At 33.8% G+C, this 27,876-nt stretch overlaps 1 protein-coding gene across 4 annotated transcripts; it reads right to left on the bottom strand.

The window, feature by feature from the left end:
* Positions 1 to 147: 147 nt before the first annotated feature.
* On the bottom strand, positions 148 to 27,876 carry LOC122047429 (DNA repair protein RAD51 homolog 4-like). 4 transcript variants are annotated; one of them, XM_042608730.1, is made up of 10 exons: positions 27,636 to 27,876; positions 27,413 to 27,503; positions 27,170 to 27,257; positions 26,980 to 27,061; positions 26,694 to 26,828; positions 26,389 to 26,502; positions 26,214 to 26,304; positions 20,686 to 20,756; positions 10,844 to 10,993; positions 148 to 571 (listed from the first exon to the last, which is right to left on the bottom strand). In XM_042608730.1, the coding sequence occupies exons 2-10, from the start codon at positions 27,468 to 27,470 to the stop codon at positions 533 to 535; spliced, it is 828 nt and encodes a 275-aa protein (XP_042464664.1). In that variant the 5' UTR covers positions 27,471 to 27,503; positions 27,636 to 27,876; the 3' UTR covers positions 148 to 532. The 4 variants fall into 4 exon arrangements, with proteins under 4 accessions (XP_042464664.1, XP_042464665.1, XP_042464667.1 ...); XM_042608731.1 differs by having other exon boundaries at positions 27,416 to 27,503; XM_042608733.1 differs by having other exon boundaries at positions 241 to 571; positions 27,467 to 27,503; positions 27,636 to 27,875.

The following is a 27,876-nucleotide window of genomic DNA, read 5'->3' as shown; positions in this document are numbered from 1 at the left end:
AAAGGGATGAATATCCCAGAGGTCAGTTCTGGGTATGCATAAACTGTATTCCAAATTTACCGAACCAAAGACGGTCTACCTCCAGATTAGTTGAGCAAAACTAAAACACTTGGATTATTAAAAAAAAAAAAATTAACACTTTAAAAATTTTGTCCACCTTCAAATCTTATTATTCATGATGTGCATAACAACCAGTCAAGGATTTTAGCATATGATTTATCAACAACTTGGAATCCATGCTAAAGTTTAACAGAGACAACCTTTTAATATGATATATCCTCCTGTTAACAGACCTTGTACCATTAAGAATAGCTATTCTTCTTGTTATTCACAATTAAAGTAAGAACTCCAGCTGAACGTGAATTTCATGATCTCCAAAGGTAATTTAGATTAGTAGCATAAGGTCTACACTTCTAACCAATACATTGCAGTTAGCTGGAACTCATTCAGTGATATATTCGTTTGTTTGTCCGTCAAGCTATCTTTTCTCCTCAGATCTTTCATGCCTATCGATACTTGCTCTCAGTCAGCTTCAATTGTGAATAACAAATTTTCCTGTGCGACCTGAACCCTGCGGTCACAAAGTGGAGTTTTAGGATGATATTATTGAAACGAAATAAGTACAATTAAATGCAAAAATATTGTATATTTCAGATTCCTTATGAGCTGCATGGCATTTCATTTTGGTGAGAGCTCCAGTTCCAGATTGTTAGCAAGAATAAATCTTAAATTATCGAGTGCAGAGATAGAATGAATAGATCGTAAAAATTATGTAGCCTTATACTTGAGTAAGTTTATAGGAGAACAAGTTATTTTCAATATGTATAATATGTAGATAATAAATCCCTTTGACATACATAAAATAAAGCTTTTCCTTTCAATCTGATATCAAAACCTCTCTGGCTCAGCTCTATCGCCCTTCTCTAACTCTCTTCCTTCTCCTTCAATTGTTGTCCTCCCTATTGTTCTTTCACTGTTTGGCAGGGCATCGAGACATTGCTCTAAGCTCAACTGCCGCCGCACTCAACCGTTGTGGCGTTCTACAACACCATCATCCCAATGCCCACTTCCACTGCAACATGCCAACCCCCAATCCCTCCATGTCCAACTACTACTGTGCCAAGCCAATCTCACAAGCTACAGCATCTCTGCTGCAGCAAGATCTCCGGGCATCTGCTCCATATCCTCTACTAGTGCTCCTATCACCCACCCTTTGTCTTCATCACCAATTCCTCCTTGTCCCACTACATTGTCCAAAGATTTGTACGAGACCAAGACTTCATTACCTTTCCTCTGCATAACCAAACATACATCCTCTGCGTAGTAGAGATTTAAGTTGCTTCTCCATTGACTCAAAGTTGAGCCTGAGAGTCCTTGGTAACCTTCCAATTAATCTGCAATAATTTTCAGAAGTAAAAATAAAAATAAAATTAAAAAATTGTATTTTGATGTTCCCCTTGTTATTTTCTCAATAATCACTGTGTCCTCTGCCAATGATCCTAAATCAAATAAGTCTATCGGAACAACATTAAAGTCAATGCTTCCAACTTGATAAATTGAAGATTTTGTGGCTCCTATGAGAAGGATAGTTATTCACTTCCCTGCCTCCAGTTGAGAAAGATATGACTTTCTTTGCGAAAAAATTTAATTGGATTTATATGGCTTCTCAAATGTATAGAACTAACAATAGATTTATCTGTGATGTTTCTTACCATGGTTGAAAAAAATTGACCAATCTCTATTGGATCGGCTAAGTTGGATTGGAATCAGCCAACTTTGATTGATAATGAGCGAGAAATTGGACACTCCTTTGAGATTAATAAAATCTATATTAATCAAGGTAAAATTGATACTAAATTCATAATTATAGGAGGTAAACACTCAAGGAATTGGAATCAAATTGCTTAGTTTGGTTGATTTCTCTGATACCCATTCGGGAATCCTTTCAGATAAAGAGAAATGGCAGTGGGGACTTTCCACACCACATGTGGATCATTGTGTTAATGATAAGAAGAATGGATCTAGATCAAGAAGCCTTACTCATGATTTCAAGCATTTTAGAAGAGAGCAATCCGAAGTAGAGAGGCCGACAAAGGCAAAGAGGCGATGGAAAAGGTGAATTTGGTAGTGCCTTTAGATTTTAACATCCTTTAGACTTCGAAAGTGGAGAGGCAAATGCGAATGTCACACTACATGTGGATATGCCAAATTGCTAGCATTAACACAAGGAATAAGATGATGGCATTCTTTTCTTATCTTCTTTAGCTTCTAGCATCCTCGAGGAGGAAAGAAGGCAGAGGCGAAGCTCACCTTCATCTTTGTTCCAGTGCAACAATCACAACAAACTCTGATGAAATTTCCCTCTTTTTAACTTCAATAATTAATTAACATTATAAATTATCAATTTAATGTTGGTGCAATTGACTTCAAATCAAGATTGACCAAACTCGAGTTGGCTTTCGATATTTGATCCATATGTTTGATGGGTAAGCGAGACATCAAATAGGTCAAAATTGATTAGATACTTAACAATGGAGAAGTCAAAGTAGGACTTGGTAGTTGGAGGCCTAACAAAGAATTGGCAAGCGAGCAAAGTTCAAGTGGATTAAGATTGACTGGACACTTAGTAATGTGGGAAGTCCTAACAAGTTATGGACCGTTTGTTAGGCATGTGAGTAAAGTCTTAACAAGTAATGAAGAACAAGATGTTAGGCATAAAAAGGGATGTTCTGACAGATCATAGAGAATCGAATGTTAGGCATGTAAGTGAAGTCTTAATAGGTTATGGAGGGTAGATGTTAGACATGAAAAGGAAAGTCTAAACAGAATACGTTAATGAAGATAGGATGTTTGGCAATGGTAAAGTCCGAATAGGTCATGGCTGATTAGATGCTAGCCAAGAGAAGTCTTGGTAGGTTGAAGTGGATACTAGGTAAGGTGAGAGTTCAGCTTTGGTAAGGCTAAAACCGTAAATTCGAGGTTTGAGGTGGTTTTTGGTATGAATAATCGATTACTAGATGCTAGCAATCAACTATTGCATTAGTTGAGAAGTTGAGTAGTGCATTCGACTAATGACATTATGAAATACATAGAAGGTTTTGCTGTCAATTGCGACAATCGATTGATGATTATCAGTCGACTGATAGGGGACTGATGTTGAGCTAGATAGAGCCATTGAGCTGACAACGCAGAGTAACGTTCGAACTGCACTAGAACAGTCAATTGTAGAGGACTATCAGTCTATTGTTAGACGGATTCTAGTCACGACAACAACCCTATAAAAGAGGGTTGTCATGGAGAGTTCGAGGACTAATACTTGAGGGTTTATGGATTGAGTGTTGTTGCATTCCAAACCTTCATGGAGCAATCCAAAAGCAACAAATAGCAATCAAAACAAAGTTCCATTGTGATAAATAGTTTATTTATATTGTATTCATTTTCATCTTTATTTTTTATTTGATTTATGTTAGATTTTGTAAGAGGTTTCTCCACCTCCGGAAGCTGTTCGGTAAGGACAAAGAATAGTGGTGTTACTACTAAGACTCTAGGCTGTGGAGTAGGAACTGGAAGTTTCAAACCACATAAAATTAAGGTGTTCTTCTATTTGTTGTTGTGCCATGTTTTTATTTCCACTGTGTATTAACCTTTTGTAAACGAGCACACAATCAACAAATGAGAAACACACATCAAGTCACACAATGCAAAGTACAGAGTTCCGAGAAAGGATTGGACCACATTGGGTCTTTTATACGTAATATTATCCTGCATTGTAGGAGGCAGTTTCGCGACTCAAACACGTGATCACCAAGTCACACAACAACTTTACCGTTGTGTCAAGGCTCCCCTTCAATTAAAAAATTACGTAATTATTAATAATCTACTGATAATTAATTACTTTAATTTAAAGAATCAAGACTATTTAATTGAATAAAATATAGATGAATAACTATTTTAGACTTTCAATATATCTTTTATTGTTTTATTATTGTAATTTTGTCCATACAATTTTTTCCTATTTTTAAAAATTCATTTTACCAATTTCAATTCATCTATTTGACATAAGTTTTCTGAATTATCAATACTAATACCAATACTAATATTATCACTCATGTTTCTTACTACCTTCAAAGAAATATTGATTGTTCTTTGGTAGAAGTATTCTCACAAAAAAAAAAATTAGATATTTTCAATTTAAAATAAGATGATCATTCAGAGTAGAAATATTTTGTTGATCTTTATGACAAGTGCAATGAATTAGTCATATGTCATACCATTTTTATGGATCCCAAGATTTTAAAGCACCAATGCGAATAATTTCAAATGGCAAAATTGTTATTTGGATTAAATGATTCTTACCGTACAATTCACTCAAAATTAATTGTCGATGTAAATGTACCATCTTATCAAATGTCTTTGCAAAAGTCTTTATGCAACACTAACATGTGCCACCACACCCATTTTCTCCACTTGAAACTTTAACCTGTAGTGTTGAGCCATGGAGGCGGAGGATAGCATCATGGAGGTGGAGGGTGAGGACTTGAACCCAAACATTCTTTATACTTTCCTTGTGTTTTTGTGGTTGCACCAAGTCACCAACCATCCATTATAACATTTCTAGGATAAATTTGGATGACCATTGATAGCAAAGCAATTACAAAAGGAATCATGACTCCATCTATGGAAACTCCTCCAATGGCCACGACAGTAACTATTAGTTCTGCTAAATGTGAGCAATTCCAAATATTACTAGGAACCTCATCAAATTTTGCAACAACTACCTCAACTTCTAAACTTGCCTCTTTGGAAATTTCAAGACTTCTTGGGTACTTGATTCTTGTGTATTTTAACATATGGAAGGTGATTGTGAATTCTTTTCTACTCTTTATCTCTCAATTTATCAAAATTTTTTATTATTGACGATCACATACTTATCGAAGGGGAAAGTTATATACATACCTCCTCATTTGAAGTCTTAGTAGGTCAATATGGACCAAATACTTGGTTGATAATGAAGTTCCAACATGTCAAGATGGGCATGATGCCTTATAGAGATAATGAAGTTTGATAGGTCAAGGATAACTGAATACCTAGCTTAGAAGAGAAGTCTAAAAGATAATATAGGATCGAAAGAATGCTAGAGGGGGTGAATAGCCTTAAATAAAACCTATACACAATAAGAAAAATTATTTCACAACAAAAAAAAAAACAAAGGCGAGACACAATAAAAGAAATCCAAAAAGAATAAAAGGAGAGAGAGACAAAGCGCATTCAATGATTTATATGGTTCAGCGCTCCCAAGCTCCTACTCCACAACTTATTGTAGGATCATAGGCAAACTGCACCAACAATTATGACCTTTCAATAGGTCACTCCACGAATCTCACTAGCTTTCTCCTTCTCAAAACCTTTCCTAGAGCAATGCCTTGATTACAACAGTGTGAAAAAAATTACATAGAGGGAAAAAACTTGAGTAGAGAATTTGGAAGAGTAGCTTTGTTGTAAGTTGAATGCTTCTCGTAGCCAACATGTCCTATATTTACAGGCCTTAACCAAATTTCCAAGTGTCTTCTAGAATTATCCAATCTACCATGTATCAATCAACTGCTCCTTAGTGTTAGTAGATTGTCGCTGGCGCTCAACAATTTTACCCATCATTTTAATCCACTCTTTGTAGCCATTGGTTGGTTGCCTTCACCTTCAATTGTATCTTCTGGAAATGATTGATATATTTAAGTAATGATTTTGTTATAACTGATTAACCATCATCCTAGTTGTCTCAAGAATCGCGAATTTACTAGTGAACACAGACGATAAAAATGGTACGCTCTATTCCCTTAGCTAACGACTCCTCAATCGACTCATTCAATTAACTCTTCAATCGATTAACACATAGTATAAGTTGTTTGCTAGGTCAACTCACTATTGGTTGACTGGTTAACACAATTCAGTCGACTAGAGCATTGACTTAAGTCACTTTTAAAACTTTCGTCCCTGTCTAATATAGCCCTCAATTCCTTAACTTTACATGTGCACTCACACTCATTGTTGCACGAGTGAAATCTATTAATTCATTGGAGAATACCCTTCTCAAGAACCTTTGTTTGGAGTCTTCCTCGCTTTGTCAAGCCTGTTGTCACCCTTGATATGTCAACACTTGCTAGGCATCTGATCACTCTTAATGTGTTGAACTTTATCTTGCCATACATCTAAACACCCTTGATCTATCAACACTTCATCTTGCCAGACATTCAATCACCCTTGATCTATAGAGTGTTCATCTTGCCAGACATCCAATCATTCTTAATATGTCACGATTTCTTCTTATCGTGTGACATGCTCTTGTATACACTTGTCACAAACTTATTAAATACATATTCTAACTTAACCCTTTACGTAATATAAATACTAATTGCACCAACAAGGTCGAGGACGATCGAATACCTAACAACGAAGAAGTCCACAAGGCAATCTTTTAGCAAGTGAAATGTGAGAAAGTGATCGATATCTTGGGCGAGGTAATTTTCTTACCGGCGAAAACTTAAGTGTTTCAAGGTCAAAGTCAACGGACTAGTTGGCTGATAATAATGAGCAGTTGACTAATTTGTATAGTTCACCAAGACTTACAAAAAATTGTATTATTTTCCAAGTCTAATCTAATGGATTGATGTTTAAATTCAATTAATGTAGACGTTGAATAGGATATGACTTGGGTCGGTCAACCGATGACAAAGGAAGAGCCGACTAATGACACAATTAGTGAAAGACATAATTAGTGAATGACCTAGTTGAGATCCAAAAAATAAGTTATGATTAAACTTGAGACTAATGACAAAGATGACAAAGGACACAATCAACAACAAATTAAGATCGAAATCCCACATATTTGGTCACAATTCTATCCAGTGCAATCGATTAGTGCAGAATAAGCACTTGACTCGACTGATAACCCAATCAACAGATGAATTTAGTCCAAATCCAGATGAAACAAAGAACGCGTCGAAGATTGATTTAATGGAGTCAATTGATAATCAAATTGAGTCAACTGATAATGGAACAGACTCCTTTGGAGGCAGTAACAATCAGATAACGGTCACTGCAGATAAAGTTCAAGAATGGATGGATCGACTTATCAATACTAATTAGTCAACTAATGGTGATCTATCTAATTCTATAAATAGTAAGCAAAGGTAGCTCAAATAGAAAATCCCTCGGACATTCTACTACATTCAAGCAAAACCACAAGTGATCCATCTTGAATGAGATTCTATGGCACTCGAGTTCTTCATTGCAGGTTTTTTTGTCTTCGTTTTACTAGTTCAACTGTTTTCTTTGTTTTGAGGTTTTTCATTCTTTTGCTATAAGTGGCTTTGTAAAGAGGTTTCTCTACCATCAGAAGGTTTCCAAGAAGTAAAAAGAATAGTGGTTTTCGAGGGACGACTCACCTTACTAGTCCATAGGTCCTATAGTAGAAACTAGAGTTTCAAACCATATAAAATACCTGTATTAGTTTCTTTTCTTTTATTTGTTGCTTTCGTATTTCTTTAAGCACTCGCATGAATTTATCTACATCTCATTTATGCAAGTTTTTCAAATACAAATCTCTACTTGTGCAAGTTTTTCAAAATCAACATTTCCATTATATATTCTTTTCACACTTTAAAAGGAATTTTATCACAATATTTTAGATCCATTTTTGAGTCTTTACATGAAGGTTTGAGAACACTTTTTCCATAGCATTTTTAAAAAAACTCAAAAAAAAATTTCTTCAAAGTATTCAAGACATTTTCACACTACATTTAGATAACTCTTATGAAGTTTTTTTATTTTTAAATAATGTTATGTTATTCACAGCTCCCCTTCTAGCACGCTTCTCTTGATCCAATAAGTATATGTCCCTTCGATATGGAACGTATTAAATCTCGAGCCATATCGATCGACACAGACAGATGTTACCATTCCATCCGCCGACCAACATCAACATTGGCACTGCCAGCCATTGCGACTCGTAGCGCTTCGCAAGGTCGCAAAGGCTACGACAACCCCGCAGCAGCTTGGTAGCAACCTTTGCAACCTCACGAAGGTCGCTACAGGGTCTCCATGACCTGCATTTTTTTATTTCCTTTTTTGTTTAATTTTAGAATTTTTTTGCTTATTTAATTTTAGAAAAACAATTCTATTCCCTTCCCCTTTTAATTTTTTTCTTTCTTTTTAATTTTTTTTCTTCATGTTAATTTCTTCCCTCCTTCATTCATTAATTATTTCCCCCTTCATCCGTCCATGAAGGTATACAAAGAGAAAATATAAGTTAATTTTTTTTTTCCTCTCCTTCATCTCTTCACAAGGTAAATAAAGGAAAAAAAAAAAAAACATTTTAAACTCTTTAAGATGCTTTTTCCCTTCTTCATCCATCCACGAGGTATTCATAAAGAAAAAAAAATAAAAAGATTATCAAAAAAGATAAAAATATATAAATAATATAATTTTTAACTTTATAAAATATACTACTATTAATGAACTAAATTATTCTATATATAAATTTGATTTAATTTTAAACTAATAAAAATAAATCCAAATTAAATATAGTTTAAACCTATTTGATCAAGATATGCCTACTTGGTGGACTTTAATTAAGCCTAAATTAACTTTTACTCAATAAGCATCAATCATTTCACAAGATAATATCAAAATTTAAACTCACCATTCAATATCTCAATAATAAGCATTTAACCATATTGTTCCAGTTATAAACCAAAACTCCGACATAACTTGAAATTTTAAACCTAGTATATAATCGCTAATTAGTATAGGAACCAACGAAAAAACTAATTGAAAAACTCTTACAGTTACAAGACTTAACATCTTTATTGCAATTTCAAGTCATCATTAGGAGGTAGCTTGAGAGTTCTGGCATCTTGAAAATGTTCTAAAGAAAAGTCTCTTGTTTAAAGGTTAAGGCCATCATTAGACTGTGAGCATATACTACTACTGACCGAGAAGCTCACTAGGAAGCTCTTTCAAGATAGACTATCTCACATCACATGGCAATTTTATTCCTATAATGCTGACATAAAAATTTATAAAAGTTTCATTAGAGGTTCCCGACTTTCAACATTTGCATATATATTCAAATCATGCAATTAATATAATATAGCAACTATACCAACATGACACATAATAATCGCACACCCTAATTTATATTCAACAAACCACCACTATCGTAATCACCCATAACACTAGGTTGCAAGAAATGAATACAAGTCATAACACAAAAGCCTTAGGGTCAAACTATAACTAATTGGTTTTCAGAAATTGAAATGTTGTATCCAAAGAAACCAAATCTACATGACTTAAAAACTATATCAAAATGTTTAACAAAACCCACAGTTTGAGACCATAATAAAAAAAAACACTATTACAGAGTCACCAAACCCAAAAACATGAGTCACCAGTGTGTAAAGGAACTAATATATAAACCATATAAATACAATGAGTTATCAATGCATTTTAGACAAACATGTTATTCACCACACTTATTCTCTGATATTCACCTCTTGTAATTCATGTTATTTAGGTGATCCATATTAGACAAGTGTGTTCTAAGGTGAGGTAATCTTCTAGGCAAGCAAGATAAGATTAATCTTGCTAGGTTGACTATAGAAGTAAATTCTAAGGCTAAAGGCCCAGAATATGTTGCTCATCTTGATCAAATAGTTTATTATAGAGTTGTGACATGATGCTACAGAAAGTCATATTGCAATGATTAAGTTGTTAGGTATGTATCTACTAATCCAATCTAGTATTTCATAAGATAAAGTACAAAAAAAACTGATTGTCGCTATATTAGAGATAGAATGCAGTCCAATGAAATTATCAACTTGCAGATCAACTCTAGTGCTTAGTTAGCATATTTGCCTAGAATCAAATATATCTACACGCTAAGTTTCCATGATGTTTTAGGATTTGCTTGATGGAGAATGTCAGGAAAACATTAGAAATTCTATATACTTTAGGGTCTAAAATATAAAGGTATAATAATGAATAATATGATAGGTAGAAAGGACTAGCTAGGGTAAGAAAAACCCTAAATAATTTCCCTAATAACTCCTAAGTATGCATTATAACCATGAAGTAGGAATTGTAAGAATATTAATAACATTAGAAAGAATATATATTCATAAAGCTATTCGTTGTTAAGAGAACCAAAAGGAAAATATTACCAAAGCAGCAATAACCATGTGAGAATCCTTGCAGAGATGCAAAAGATTTTTCACAAGAAGAGATGACAGAGAAAATTAAATTAGGGAGAGTATTAAAGAATGGGGAAATAAGTTAGGAGAAGGGTCACAATGCTTCTGAAATTCTGATCCATCATTGCATCGAGAATCAAGATCACCAACTTCATAACAAATATTTTTTCTGATAAATAAGCATAAAAAGGGAGAAAGAGCAAACATGTTAATTTATCTATGTTGCAATAATTTAGACATCCAGATAAAATGAGTTTTTTGTTACAAAGGTAAAATTTAGTTCTTCAGGTAGGGTTACTCCTAGGAAAACTTGGGGCATGACTAACACCTTAGTTGAAAAAAAAAAGAAAAGAGTTATTGGGACTCGCCTAGCACCTCCTATGAAATTCTATCTTAACTTACACATTATTAAGGTCATCAACCAAAAAGTAAACTAGTTAAGTGCTTATGCAACTTAAATGAGTTTAGTTCTATACACTAATCTGAGCACCTTTTGATAATATTCAGCAATAAGTGAGAATTCCACTACCTTAAAAACATATTAAAAATAAATAAACAAATTCATAATTATGAATAAGCACTAGAAGAGACATTACAATGGTCGTGTGCTTTAATATCGAAATGCCACAAATTGTGCTCCCTTTATCACGAGAAAGCAATAGCTGCACATGTGGAATGCTCTTCCAACTCTCCCCCAAAGCAGGCTTCAGATGTCCCCGCTGTCCTCCAACCATTTGATTAGTTACCTTATTAACATCATAAAATAAAAGGTTAGAATCTTCAGGATAGCTGTTGTATGTCTTAAATATAGATAAATGCTGTAAAAGATGTCAACATAAGAGAATACAAAAAATGTGTTTTATTAACTGTTCACTTTCATTACCAACTGAAACAATTAAAGCAGTCATCTACATGTTAAATGTATTGTAATGATTCAGCTAAGATAGATCAACTGCTTAAAATACTAAAGCAATCAATATTATAAAAAGCTTCTACATAAGCTGCTTATGCAGCCACATAGGATTAAGCAAGGAGGGACCAAATTGTATCCACTTATGACTGCAAGAATATAGAAGCTAAATCAATCCTTGGCTTGTTATGTTTCAAGTCATGTCCAAGTTCATATCAATTATATTAAATCAATTTTAACAAATAGATAAGGTAGAACTAGGGATGACAATTTCCTCTAAAGCCGGTGGAGGATGTGATACCCGACCAAGGAGGGTATGGAGTGATTTTTTTGAACCCGATTAAATAATGGGTAATCGGGTATGGGGATTTTCGAGTTTAGGTATAGATGCAGTGGGCCTCGTAGAATCATACCCCATACCCGATCCGAATATCTGATTAAATTATTATTATTATTATTATTATTATTATTATTATTATTATTATATATTTATTTATATATTAAAGAAAATTTTCTTTTCCTAAATCCTAAACAAAATCCAAAACCCTATAGATGTATTTGTTGAATTATGTTTTTTTTATATGATATTAATTCTAATATGTTTTTGTTTTAATGTTAATCCAGCACTAACTTAGAGGTGAACGACCCAGCCCGTAAGGACCACCGCTAGGTAAATTGGGAAACACAACGGGTCAGACCCAATGTCATAGGAGTGAGCAAAAATTTGGTTAAATTGAACAAACGACCGAATTTAAAAATTTAGTTCGGTTATGTTGGAATTTCATTTTTTTTAAAAAAAATATAGGTTATTTCAATTAAATCGGTCCGGTTTCGGTTTTAAAGTTCCTTATTCAATTACAATGAAAAAATCAAATTTTTTACCCAAACCAGACTTAAATCCCTACGTAAATCCTAAATCCCTAATTTCCTCACTCACCGCTCGCAACTCAATCTGCTCCCAACTCTCCTCCCGACTCCCGTCACACTCGTCGCACTCGCTGTTGGCGCCGGCCTCAACCCCTCCGGTCGCTCCAAATGCTCTCGCCGCCGAGCACCTGCAACTCCACCGGTCTGCCTTGCTTAGCCCTCCCTCCTCCCATCGTCAAGCACCAACGACTCCGCATCTTCGTCGATCCGCCCTGCTCTACCCTCCCTCCTCTCGTCACTAGCACCTGTGACTTCGCATCCACCGGTCTACCTTGTTCTGCCCTCCCTCGTATTGCTCTTACTACAGGCTCGAGCCCTCCTTTCCTCTTGTTGTCTCTTGCTCATTCCTCCTGAGTCTCCTCGTCCTCACACCACAATAGTCAGCGACCGCCAACCAGTGTGGGTAAGTATGAAAGTTATGATACCTACTTGCTCAATATTTTGAAATTAGTAATCTTTGCATTGATCTTGTACTGACATATCAATTCCTTGTTGAAATCAAGTATTGAACAGTGTCTAGATATCCTGATAAGTATCATCACGCTTAGTCATAGTTGAGTTTCATATTTGTCTTTCAGTTTTAGTCAATTATATTTTAAATAGTATTATCACACCTTGCAATATTTTGAACAGTGTTTGTGCATCTGTGGTCAGTATTTGTTTGATATCAATGCAAGGAGATTCATCAAATATGGATGTCAATAATAGTTGTTCGATACCACAATCTAAAATTGATCCTTCAGTGGGGAAAAAACTACCGTAGATTCTAAAGGAAAAGTAACCAAGAGAAAAGTAATGAAATCAAGAAGTGAAGTATGAGATTATTTCATAATGTTTACTAATGATGCATCGGAGAGGAAAGCCAAATGCAAATATTGTGATAAATAATTTTTTTGTGATACATACAAGAATGAAACAACAAGCTTGAGATCTCATATTACCTCATATAAAAAACACCCTCATGTTGTTGAAACAACTCAAGCACAATTAAGTTTACAACTAAGTTCAAGAGAGAGTGAGGTGTGTCTGACTTCTTGGAAATTTGATTAAGATGCACCTAGAAAAGTATTCTCTAGAATAATCATAATGGATGAATTCCCTTTCAAATTTGTAGAAAGAAAAAGATTTAAAACATTTATGGCCATGGTATGTGTAAAGTTTCAAATTCCTCCAAGAGCTATACAATTGAAAGGGAAAAAGGGAAAAATTGGAAAAATTTGTTGCATGATTCAACACAAAGAGTTTGTTTGACCACTGATACATGGACATTGATTCAAAAAATCAACTATATGTGTTTAATAGCTCATTTTATTGATACAAATTGGAATTTACATAAAAGAATTCTCAATTTTTGTCAAATTACAAGTCATAAAGGCGAGACTATTAGTTTAGCTATTGAAAATTGCTTGAGGGATTGGGGAGTTAACAGATAATGCAAGTTCAAATGATGTTGCTATCAATAGTTTCAAAAAAAGCTGACTAATTGGGATTCCACTATTTTTAAAGGAGAATATATTCATATGAGATGTGTAGCTCATATAATCAAGTTGATTGTTGTTGATGGCTTAAAAGATATAAATCAATCTGTGATGAAGGTGGTCAGGAATGCAATTAATAATGTTAAGCAACCAATTAAGCAAGTTCAAAGAATGTGTAAAGATTGAAAAAATTGAAAGCAAGAACTCATTATGTTTAGATGTACCAACCAAATGGAACTTAGCTTTCTTGATGTTGAATACATGTCAAAAATTTGAAAGAGCTTTTGATAGGTTTGATGAACAAGATCTATGTTTTAAATTAGATCTTTAATATTCAAATTGGCAAGCTGTTTTGAATGAGAATGGAGAGATGATACTTGAATCAAATGGTAAACCCAAAAGAGAATTGAAGACTTTTGATGGGAGGCCAACAAGTGCAGATTAGAATAATGTTAGACTTTTGGCATCTCTACTACAAGTTTTTATGAGCTAACATTAAAAGTTTCAGGATCTTGTATGTCACATCCAATACTTTACACGGGATTAGTTACATTCATACCATCTTGAAGGAGTGGCAAGAAAGTGAAGATCTTGATCGATGGGAATTAGAATGAAAAATAAATTTGACAAGTATTGGGAGATCTCGAGAAAATGAATAAGTTGCTTTATATTGCAGTGGTGCTTGATCCAAAGCATAAATTGGATTTTGTAGAATTTATGTTGATTGAATTATATGGAGACGAGAAGGGTGCAAGAGTAGGAAAGAAAATAAAGGACACTATATTTGTTTTCTACAAGAATTATAAGGAAAAAATAGAACCTCAATATAATACTTCAAGAGTTCCATCTATTTTAGAATCAGTTGACAATGACAATGCTTCAAAAAATATGAGTGATTTTAAAAGACAATCAATCTTTGCGAAGTATAAGAAACAAAAAGCACAAATTTTTGGTGATGGCAATATATTAGAATTAGACAAGTATCTTAATGAAATAGTTGAAGAGTATTGTGATACTTTTGATATTTTGGGATGGTTGAAGCAAAATTGCCACAAATTTCCTATACTTGCTTAAATTACTCATGATGTATTAGCTATTCCGATATCAACAGTTGTTTCAGAATCTGCTTTCAGTACCGGTGGCCAGGTATTTGATTGTTTTAGGAGTTCATTGACTCCTAAGATGGTAGAAAGTTTATTTGTACTCAAGATTGACTTCGGTTAAGTTTGAAACCACTCAAGAAATTTTAGAGGATGTGGAAAAACTTGAAAGCAGTAAGTTTTTCTTTTTAAGAAAAATATAATTAGATTTTTATTTATAATTATAAACTTATATAGTATTTATTTAACTTGCATTTTTTTTGTCGAAATTCTCAAAAATTATAATGGACTCATCTTCTTCGACAACATCGGTGACATAATAATCAATGGTATGTTTAAATATTATATTTTATTTAAATTGACCTCCATACTAAGAACATGAAGCTATCTGATGATGTAAGTGACCATTGCCAATTGTTGTTACCTTGTTTAATAAACATGTGGCAGTGCATGTGGATCTTATGCAGTTTGATTTATATAATGCAGGTTGATTCGGAAAGGATTGCTAAGGACACATAGCTAGGTTGGGGCTGACCTTGCTGCTTTATGCACTGAAGTTGCGGTCTAGTATATACGTGAAAGCTGCTCTCCAAATGATTTTATCTTGATGTAATCAAAGGATTGTGTGAAGTTTCTTGTATGCCTTAAACAAGTAGATCTGTTAGTGGATAACATTTATAATTATGACTAGAACCTTTTGTGCTCCTTGTCTGCAATTTTTGAGACAAACAAAATCACTATGTGATATTTTCTTGTTCAAAGTTTTCTTTAGAGTTGTCTCTTCTGTGACTACTCAATTATGTGATTAAGTCATGGATATCAAGTTTATATCAGTTGATACTAGCAGAACAGATACTGCTAGTGCTCAATCAGATGATGCTCTTAATACATCTGTTACTTTGTGATTCTTATTAAATTATTGTGAAGATGATGCTTATAACAACACCAATGTTTGTGTTTCATATCCAATATGTCAGCTAGCACAAGACGCTAATTTCTAACTACAGATAATGGTTTATAATCTGAAATCATCTCGTGTGTTAGTCGGCAGGTGGTATAGCAGGCACGGAAATCATGGTTGTGACTGTATGACCAAAGAAGTTATCATATGTGATGGTAAGGTTTTTAGAGATCACATGTTTATAGATATTGCGACTGCAAGGGGATTATGGCGATTAGGTATTGATTATGCCTAACTAGAGATTATGAAATGTTTGACTTGGAGGATTATGGTGTTGCTAATAGTAAACTTATGGCTACCAAATGTTAGAGATGTTGTGAGTCTATCACAGTGAGGTGCTTTCTAATTAGAGATTGTATGAATGAAGAAACAATGGGCCTATGATAACTAGGGTCGTTAATGCCAAATAAACAGATCATAAAAGGTATATGAGAAGCACAATTATTACCATTAAGCCTGTCGGTTTTAGCAAGAATCTGCAAAGTTTTGGTTTTATTCCAAAGCAGCCTTCTAGGTCAATTTGGGTGATTCGCCAAATTTCAAGTGTTCAGCATGAACTTTATCTATTAGTCAATTTACAGATTCAAGATACAGAGATTGGCATTCATGTAGAGACTTGAAAGATATAACATAGCATTCACCTTCTTTTATTCTTCATAACCGGTCCCAAGCCCGGATAAAGGAGGAGGGTTGCGTTAGGTTGCCAACCAGCGTCAAACTATGACAAATATTCAATAAATGAATCCATTAAACTATTGTGCTAATGCTAGGTTATTCCCTGGAAGGAACGCGTTGCAGGGTCCGACTGTAACGTCTCGGCAAGGACCGCTACATCTCCAAAACTCGAGTGTAATGATAAATATGCAAGAGTTCGCGTTACAGAGTCCGACTGTAACATCTCAGCAAGGACCGCTACATCTCCATGAGAACTTGGATGTAGTGTTAAATAGGCAAGAGTTCTCACACCATAGGTTAGATAAGAACAAATATGATAGGAAAACTAATAATCTAAGATTTGGAACATGGAATATAGGAACTCTCACTGATAAATCAATGGAGATAGTAGATATGATAATTAGGAGAAAAATTAGTATTTTGTGTGTACAAGAGACAAAATGGACAGGCGAGAAGGCAAAATGATAGAGAACTCGGGTTTTAAGTTATGGTACACTGGAAAGAATAAAGCAAGAAATGGAGTGAGTATCATTGTAGATAGTTTGTTAAAGGATGAAGTTGTAGGAATAGTTAGAAAAGGGGATAGAATTATAGCCCTTAAGATAATAGTAGTGAAAGAAACTATGAACATAATTAGCGTATATGCACCACAAGTAGGATTAGATGAAGCTACCAAATCAAGGTTTTGGGAGGACTTAGATGAAATATTACAAAATATTCCACCAAATGAAATGATTTTAATAGGAGGTGATCTAAATGGGCATGTCGGAGTGAAAAATGAGGAATATGAGAGAGTCCATGGGAGTTGTGGGTTTGGAACGAGGAATGAGGAAGGGAAAACTATATTAGATTTTGCGATAGCATATAACCTTATATTAGCTAATACGTTTTTTAAGAAAAGAGAAGAACACTTAGTCACATTTAAAAGTGGGAATAATAAATCGCAAATTGACTTTCTTATAGTTAGGAAAAAGGATAGAAAGATTTGTAAAGATTGCAAAGTCATCTCTGGAGAAAGCTTAACTACCCAACATAGGGTAGTAGTGTTGGATATACGCCTCAAACATAGTATCAATAGAAAGAAATATATACAATTCCTAGAATTAAGTGGTGGAAGTTAAAGGATGGGAAACAAAATATATTTAAGGAGAAGGTAGAAATATAAGCATTAGGTGAAATATACGATGACTCTAATACAATATGGGATAAGATGATATCAAAGTTGAAAATAATAGCTAAGAGTGTACTCGGTGAGTCAAAGGGACATGCACCACTAAGTAAAGAGTCTTGGTGGTGGAATGAGAAAGTACAAGAGAAAGTGAAGGAAAAACGAATAGCTTATAAGGAATTATATATTTGTAAGGACGAGGAAAACTTAAAAAAATATACAATAGCCAAGAAAGAAGCTAAGAAAGTAGTGAGTGAAGCAAAAAATGAAACTTTTGAACGGTTATATCAAAAATTGGATACAAAAGAAGGAGAAAGAGACATTTATAGAATAGCTAAAGTGAGAGAAAGGAAAACAAGAGATCTTAGCCAAATAAAATGTATTAAAGATGAATGTAATAGGGTATTAGTAAATGATGGAGAAATAAAAGAGCGGTGGAAGAGGTATTTTCATCAACTTTTTAATGAAGGTTTAGGTGATCAACTTAACTTAGGTAATTTAATTAGGTCAAATGAGCATAGAAATTTTAATTTTTATCGTAGAATTCAAACTTCAGAAGTAAAACAAACTTTAAATGAGATGCACAATGGAAAAGTCGTTGGACCAGATGATATTCCGATAGAGGTATGGAAGTGCTTAGGGAAACAAGGTATTGAATGACTTACAAAATTATTTAACATGATATTGAAAACGAAAAGAATGCCTGATCAATGGAGGATAAGTACTCTAGTTCCCTTATATAAGAACAAGGGAGACATACAAAATTGTGCAAACTATAGGGGTATTAAACTAATGAGTCATACTATGAAACTTTGGGAAAAAGTAATAGAAAAAAGATTAAGGAAGGAGACCAGGATGAAAAATCAATTTGGGTTCACGCCTGGAAGGTCGACAATAGGTCTATACATCTCTTGACAATTAATTGAAAAATATCGGGAGCAAAAACAAGATCTACACATGGTATTCATTGACTTAGAAAAAACTTATGATAGAGTCCTAAGAGAACTTATATGGAGAATTTTAGAAAAGAGAGGTGTTAGCGTAACATATATTGAACTAATTAAGGATATGTATGAGGATGTAACGACCAGAGTAAAGACTTCAGGCGGAGTAACTGAAGCATTTCCAATAAAGATAGGGTTACATCAAGGATCAACCCTAAGTCCCTATCTTTTTACACTAATTATGGACGAACTCACTGCGCACATTCAAGACACAATACCGTGGTGCATGTTGTTTGCAGATGATATTATTTTGGTAGATGAGACACGTGAAGGAGTAAATGTTAAGCTAGAATCTTGGAGGGAAACACTAGAAGGGAAGAGTTTTAAGCTTAGTAGATTAAAGACAGAATATATGGAATTTAAGTTAACAATATTAGAAGTAATGAAACAATTGTTAAGATAGGCGAGGACGAGTTGCCCGGAACCAAGAGATTTAAATATTTAGGATCATTTTTACAAAATGATGGAGGGATTAAGAGAGATGTCTTACATAGAATACAAGCAGGATGGGTGAAATGGAGGGGAGCGTCGAGTGTTTTATGCGACCGTAAAGTACCTCTTAAACTTAAAGGTAAGTTCTATAAAATCGCAGTTAGACCTGCTATGTTATATGGAGCTGAATGTTAGTCGAGCATATGAGCAGAAGATGAGAGTTGCAGAGATGAGGATGTTAAGGTGGATGTGTGGACATACGAAGATGGACAAAATAAGTGAGAGCATTAGAGAGAAAGTCGGAGTTGCATCTATTGAGGACAAACTCCGAGAGACACGTTTAAGATGGTACGGACATATACTTAGACGACCAATAAATGCTCCAGTTAGGCGATGTGAAACTATGATAAACATGCATATCAAACGAGAAAGAGGAAGACCAAAAAAGACTTGGTTAGCAACAATAAAATAAGATAAAATTTATTTAAATATAGATGATGATATAATAGGAGATAGAGCTCAATGACATAAAAGGATTCATACAGCCGACCCCACCTAGTGGGAAAAGGCTTGGTTGTTGTTGTTGTTGTTGTTCTTTATTGAGAAACTATCCTACTAGTATGAGTTACAATTTGCATCTTACACTCGTCCCCAGATCATCTTGAGACAAGTCATTAGGCATTACAACTTACAGCTACAAAGCTACTATTGTAGCAAAAAGTGATGACCCTCACCCCAGGGGCCCTCTAGGACAACCCCATGCGATCTGAAAGGGATGTAAGTCACGGGGGGCTTCGCCTAGCACAGTGACCCTTTGCATGGGGTCAGGTGACCCATGATGCATTTCACACGCACTGGGAATCGACCCCATGACCTATTCCAGCAACGCCACATGCACGTGTCAATTGTGTCAGCGTGTGGGGGCAAAACTTACAGCTTCTATTGTTGCTATAGGACATTGCTAAATCTGAGATTGAAATTCTGCACGACATTTCTAATTTTCCTTAAGTTTGTTATATGTGTGCTTTAACATTATAATAGACATCTTATTATAAACTTTGCTATAGTCTCTGCTTATATGTTTTTCAAATAAATATTGTGTTTGTGTGACAGTCATCTCTATTGTTGATAATGTTAACCGAGGACAAGTTGCAAGCATTGTTTAGCGTTTTAGTGACATCTTTCAATAGTAGGCAAAGGGTGTGTGGTGATATTGTGCACTTGGGGCATTGGCTGGGCTCATAAGGAAAGTAGCTGACACTTTTTGTTTGAAATTGGGTCTAACAGAAGTTGAAGGACTGACCGAATGTGATCACTTGGATTTTCTGACAAAAATTACCAACAAGGAGAAGCCTTTGCTGTGGCCTATCAAGAATCCAATCAATGACTGATTTCAGTTTTTATCAAAAAAAAAATGCTTGATTTCAGTTAACAATACTATTGAACTTTGTGTTTGGTGTATATTCCTGGAACAGGAATCATAGTGCTTGTCTTTAGATCACTTAATCGTTTGTATTCTTCACAATTGCAACACTCAACGAGTTCAATATAAGTAGGAATGTGTTCTGTACATCAATGAAAATTGGAAAAGGAAGAAAAAAATAGGTCAAGCTAAAGAATGAAGCATCAAATAGTCTGACTGATGATGAATGAAATATCAACTAGCAAAATCAGATCATACAGATAATATAATGGAATTGCATGTACCATATCAACCTGAAGAAAATGCAAAATTTTGAAGCGAAGCACAAAATGCAGCATCATAACTACTTTCACTACTTACCAGTACAGATAGATTGTAATCATTTGCTATCCTTTTCAACAGAATACCAGTTGATATCGTCAACATTCGTCCTGCATTCAATCAAAATATAAACTTGAAATGTTCATTATAATATGAATTGTTTGCTCAGAAAACACCAATAGTTTCACTGGCATACATAGTTGTCACATTCTCATTCTCGGATGAACAATTTGCACATTAGAAGTGAAGGCATCCTAGCTCTTAGCCCATACAAGAATCAACTATGAGCTTCAGCAACTTTAAACAGATGGCAAGTACTGTCCGTGGATGAGAAATCAGATTAAAATCTAGGCAAAAATCAACACAAATTTTGGTAATGGCAGATTGAAGACTCAAACCAATGAAATAAAGATGTTCACTACTGTGATTACATCATATTCATTCACTATCACAATTACATCGTATTGTTTACTACAATAGCTAGCTTAAAGGTTTAGAGCCTCCCGTCTTAACGTCATATAACATATCCTAGAGAAATAATTTTAATTATCAATGGTCTAATTTTAGTTTTTTTACACATGGTAATGAAGAATTAAGTGGTGATTTATAAAATTAACATGTAGGTAAAGACTATCCAATCAAAGAATTCCTTATTGAATCTGTAACAAATAATTAGTTTAATTTTTATAAAACTCCCAAAATACTAACCAAATTAATGTCTAGAGAACATATTGTTGGAGCAATAATGCCACTATGTAGGAGATTTTGATATTTGGCAAAGGTTTAAATTAGATTATATTGTGATTACTAAATTGGTGTATCAACTATGCAAGTACAAGATACTTGGCATAGACATTGTAGGTGCAATGAAAGAAGTCTCGATAGATCAAGGATGACTCAATGCTTGGCAAATTAAACTACTGTTGAGTCAAGGACGAATGGGTGCTAGTAGATGAGGAAGATCTAGAAGTAAGGCTTCTTGGCATGTGAAGTCTTGGAAGAGGATCTTCTTGGGATGTAACTTCAGGTGAAGTTGAAAATTAAATACAATTGTACAAAGGAGTATCCGTGGGACTAGGTTTAAGTACGGATAATAACTAGGTTGAGCACGAACAAGACTTTAGAAGTGGTCTGATGATGATCTAATCAACTAAATGTATTTTTAGTTGACTGAGACATGAGTCAATTGGTAAGTCAACTTAGGTAAAATAAAAAGGAAACAAAATGTTTCTATCCATCTCAATCTTGAGAGAATTACAACATTTGATGATTGATGATCTTAAAGTGTAGGAGGATCCATATGACCAACCTCATTTTGCAAGATAAAGGTTTGGTTGTTATTATTGTACCCACTTAATAATTGTGTTACAATATGTTTTCTTAAGCCTCTTTTCAAGAAAGCCAAGATTTTGGGTCTTGTTTAGTTTAGTTTCAGCCAAAGTATAGAGTTGTTCGGAGATACCCAAACGTGATAGAAACTAGTTAGAATAAATAGTTTGTTCACTTTTCTGTGTATAGTATTTTGTTATTACACATTGTGTTATATTTTCTTTTATAGAAAAGTACTTCTTTATATAGCATTTTCACTTTTTACAAGATGTTCTTGTTTATAAGTTGAACAAGGTTTTGAGCTTTTCGAAATAAACAAAATGCAAATTATGTTATATAATTATCACATTATGTGTTATTGTTTACAATCATCATTATAGATACTATTTTTCTAGAGAATTGTCAAAATTCCTCCAAGTGGTAGGATACCTCAAGACATGACATTTAAAAGCACTAACCTAATCAAGTGGTCATCTGTTTTACAAGTGATCAAGACACTAACACATATTGAAGTTCATTGCTATTTAAGAAAATTCTTGAAATAGAAGTTTAAACCTTGTTTAGCAAATGATTGTTTACACACTTTTCAAAAAACAAAATAAAGTCATTAAAAATTAAAATATATATTTATCACATCATTAACTTCTAATAAATTTAAATGTGCCCAAAAAAAGTTAATTCTAACTATTTATTTTTTCTTTTCAACTTTTATTCTATTTTATAGGAAACAAGAAAAGTTTTTTTAAAATAGAAAATGCTCTAGATCAAACAAGGAATTAGTTTACCTATATTCTTACCAATCCATTTAATTGGAGTTAATTTTTTTTTTTAATAATAGGATATCCATAATTGATACATATACATTCTAGCTTGAGGGGATTGTTAGAAATAATAGATCTATATTTAGTCTCATAATCATTTGTAAATATATTCATTAAGCCTAAGAGATTATATATACATGCATCATAATCTCTATTAGAGGTAGAATATAAAATCATGTTCTTATACTCTCTTGAAATGAAACCTAGGTCTTTTAATCCAATGAGAATTAAACTAGCTAAGGATGTGAAGATCTTGTCTTGAGTCATGCAATCTGGCATTATAGATCAGGCATTTATTACAAGCTATTATGGACTTTTGTGAAGTTCTACAACATGTCTCACTAGTTTCATCTTCAATTTTATCATAATAATTATTGAAGAATTTTGCTCTCATTTCTATTCTTCTTGGCTTCTAGAATTAAGGAGTGAAAGTTAAAGAATGGAAGTAAAATATATTTAAGGAGAGGATAGAGTACAAGTATTAGGAAAATACATGGCGACTTGAATATGATATGAGATAAGATGACATTAAAGTTGAAAATAATAGTCAAAAATGTCAAAAGGACGTGCACCACCAAGTAAAGAATCTTACTAGTGGAATGAGAAAGTACAAGTAAAAGTGAAGGAAAAAAAATAAATAGCCTATAAGGTATTATAAATTTGTAAGAGCAAGGAAAACTTTAAAAAAAGTATACAGTAGCCAAGAAAAAGACAAAAAAAAATGAATGAACCCAAGAATAAAAGTTTTAAATGTTTTATCGAAAATTGAATAAAAAATAAGGGGAAAGAGACATTTATAGAATAGCTAAAGCGAGAGAGAAGAAGACAAAGATCTTATCTAAATAAGATGTATTAAAGATAAATATAATAGGATACTACTAAAAGAGTGATGCAAGAGGTATTTTTATCAATTTTTTTAATGAAGGTTTAGGTAACCGACTTAGGTAATTTAAGTAAGTCAAATGAATATAAAAATTTATTTTGTCATAGAATTCCAATTTTAGAAGTAGAATAAGCTTTAAATAGAATACAAAATGGAAAAGTTATTGATCCAAATGATATTCCAATAAAGGTATGGAAGTGCCTTGGGAAATAAGGTATTGAATGACTTACAAAGTTATTCAATCTAATATTGAAAACGAAAAAATATATTTGTGCAGCGTAAGTACCTTAGTTCCTTTATATAAGAAGGGTGGAGACATACAAAATTGTGTAAACTATAGGGACATTAAACTAATGAATCATACCGAGACCATGTGATTGAAAATCAATTTGGATTTATGCTTAAAAGGTTAACAATATAAGCAATACATCTTCTCAAATAACTAATTAAAAAAGTATCAAGAACAAAAATAAAAACAAGACTTACGCATGGTATTCATCGACTTTGAAAAAGTTTATGATAGAATTCCAAAGGAAATTATATGAAGAACTCTAGAAAAGAGAGATAACATACATTGTACTAATTAAGGATGTAAATGAGGATATAATGACAAGAATTAAGACTTCAAATGGATTAACCAAAGTGTTTTCCATAAATATAGGGTTATATCAAGTTTACAGATGATATTATTTTCATAGATGAGATACGTGAAGGAATAAATGCTACACTCAAATCTTAGTAGAAATGTTAAAAGTGAAATATTTTAGGCTTAGTAGAGTAAAAACAGAATATTTAAAATTTAAGTTTAGCAATATTAAATGTAATGAGGCAATTGTTAAAATAGAAGATGACGAATTGTATGTAATCAAGAGTTTTACTATTTAGGATCATTTTTGCAAAAGGATGTTAGATTAAGAGAGATGTTTTATATAAAATATAAGTAGGATTGTTAAAATGGAGAAGAGCATCATGTGTTCTTTGTGATCGTAAAGTACCTCTAAGACTAGAAGTTCTACAAAACGGCGATTAGATCTGCTATGTTATATGAAGTTGAATGTTGGGCTATGACTCAAGCATGAGTAGAAAATGAGAGTTGTAGAGATGAGGATATTAAGATGGATGTGTGGACATATGAGAATGGATAAGATAAGAAATGAGAATATTAGAGAATATGTCAAAGTAGCATCTATTGAAGGAAAACTTCAAGAAACAAATTTAAAATATTATGAATATGTACTTAAATGATCAATAAGTGCTCCAGTTAGGCAATATAAAATTATGACAAATATGTATATTAAACAAGGAAAACAAAGATAAGATAAAATTTATTTAAATATAGATGATGATATAGTGGGGGATAGAGCCCAATGACGTAGAAGGATCCATATAGCCGACTCCACCTAGTGAGACAAGACTTTGTTGTTGTTGTTGTTATTCTATTTTTCTTGAGCTCTCAGGAACTAAGAAGATCCAAGTATTCTCACAATTGAGTAGTCTATTTACTTATGTAAAGGAGGTCATCCTAGTTATTATTCTAACCAAATACAGTTTTCATCTGTCATATTGAACCATCACAGCTGAAAGGATATGTGGGAGCACAAATGGATATTATTCCCAAAGGCAACAAGCATAGACAAATATTGCAAGAGCATAAAGTTGATAGCGAGATCGCCACTTCTATTTTTATTTTCATTTTCATTGACAATCAAGAAGCAGTAAAAAATTAGTGTTATTTTGATCTTCATTAATATATTCATTACTCATATATACAAAGAATTGTCAATAAACTCATTTTCATGTCTAGAAGTCCTCTTTTACACACCTTGTAAGAAAGAAATTTCTACAGCTCTTCAGGGAATAGTTTCTCCAATATAATCTAGTAAAACCCTACATTTACTATACTTGAAATCAACTCAGTAAATAAGGTTATGTGACAATTTTTTGAGAAACTTCTGGTTAAATTTGTGATCATTTATCAGAATTTCCTTCATGTGCCATCTTTGATCTGAACTTAACCCCAAATAATAAGATTAGGTACAAAAAACTGATATTCTTCTCTTGCACAGCCAACTATTGGGATCTAAATTAGTAGCAACTCGTCTTTGACATCCGAAAGAATTTGCTGAAACACTATTGTCCTACATAAAGAATAGTCCGGTGCACGAAACTTCCGCCAATGCGGGGTCCTAGGGAAGGGTCTATTGAACGCGGCCTTATCCTGCTTTGTAAGAGGTTATTTGCAAGACTTTAACCCGTGACCTTCAAGTCACACGGCAACAACTTTACTGTTGCTCCAAGGCTCCCCTTCAAGCAGAAATCATACTTGGTAAAGAAAAATCTAATATAATAATGGGTTGTATGGGAAAGCTAAATAAACTATCATCCTGATAAGATAAAAAAAAACATTTACTACTTCCGCAAACTAGCATGCAAGATATTATGGAGAAATTCTGGGGAGAAAAAGGTTGTGAGATGCAAACATGTTCCAATAAGATGCATCTAATCCAATTCAGAATAGTAAAATAAGTGTATACCTTGCGAATTTTTGCTTCCAAGAATAGGGGCTACGAGAGTTGCAATTGAATCAATGATAAGCAATCGTATACTGTTTCCATTACTTTTTTCCTGGTCCATTTCATAAATTTTTTTAATGTATTTAACCCACAGCACTAATAAAATCATTCACAATTGAAATGATACCAACACAACCTGATAGCTTAGTCTGTTTTCAAGTTGCCGCAGAATATCCAACAACTCAAATATGTCATATACTGACTGGCAAAGTATTCTACTCATAATCCTTTTGACTCTAGTTTCTCCATCCTACATATGGAAATCAGAGGTTAAGGTCAACCAAGAAATGAGTAATGTATTATAATTTATATGAACTGTAACATATGTGCATGTTATTTTTCCTCAAATAGAAAATTCAGTTAGTAATCAAAATTATCAATGCCATATGAAGTCAAGGGAACAGATTTCTGAAGAGATGAGTAAAAGGGAAGGATGACTACCTCTTCAACCGAAGTAGCAGTATGTTGATTAATCATGGATGCAATGCGGTTTGAGGAAAAAGAGTTACAAGTATCCAAGAAGAAAACACTACCCAGATTCATGTCTGCAACACCCAGAGCAGAGCGCAAACACATCTGCATAACACGATGGACAAGTTAGTTCCTATGAAGTCACAGACAACCGCACACTAGAAAACCTAAAATATAAAACAATCACAAGTAGCATGTAGAATTCAGCCAGTACTTCCAAGAATTAGTATGAATGTCAAAATACAGACAGTCTTACCTGGGTTTTACCAGACGATGATGGCCCCACTATTTCTGTCAACTGACCAATGCGAAAACCACCTTCAAGAAGGATGTCAATCCTGATCAAACCATTCATAAAGCCTTAGAATTATCATTACATTCAAGTAAAAGTATATAGTTGAATATAAACGATGAATGATACTATCAAGATTAGCAATTCAAGTTACCCTTCACAGCCACTGGGAAGAACATGCTTATTCTGTTTAGCATCCTCAAGCAACTCCAAACCATTAAACCATGGTGGCTGTCGGCTGCCTACAGTCATAAAAATTTCTCTCATTCACGTTCTGGAATCGTAGTGAGTATAGCAAAACAAAAATAGCCTACCAATTGAAGCTTGTATATAAAATAGAAGAAAAAATACACTAAAACTCTTTTTTTTAAAAAAAAATGAGAGTATAGAAGCAAACAACAATTTTCGATTCCAGATGTGATAATAAAAGGGATCCATAAAATCACAGAACCCATGGAATTCCTGGAGTCAACGTCATTCACGGAAGTCTGCATCAATAAAGCAAATGTATTGAGAACTCGCAGCATTCGGCGTAAATTGAAGAGAAAGTAGTCATCGAAAGATGTCATCACAGATCGATCGAGAACCACGTTAGTTTAAGAGTTGTAGCACATTCGCACCAGTAGATAACTCCTGCTCCTTCTCCATCGAAGGTTTAGCACAGATCATGGCGAGAAGTCGCGAATCGGAAAGTGAACTCGAAATTTGTAAAAGCTTTTGGGGCTCCTCCACCAGTTCTCGTCTTAGGGTTCATACCCCATGGTGCATTGTGGAAGAGGAAGACGCGTTGGTAGCAGCATGGTAGGCTGAGTTTGAAATGTTGGAACAAAAGTAGGGAAGGATGGCAATGGGCAATTGGGC

The sequence above is a fragment of the Zingiber officinale genome, chromosome 2B, assembly GCF_018446385.1.
Source record: "Zingiber officinale cultivar Zhangliang chromosome 2B, Zo_v1.1, whole genome shotgun sequence".
In the NCBI taxonomy this organism is placed as follows: domain Eukaryota; kingdom Viridiplantae; phylum Streptophyta; class Magnoliopsida; order Zingiberales; family Zingiberaceae; genus Zingiber; species Zingiber officinale.
This window is presented reverse-complemented; position numbering and strand designations above follow the sequence as displayed.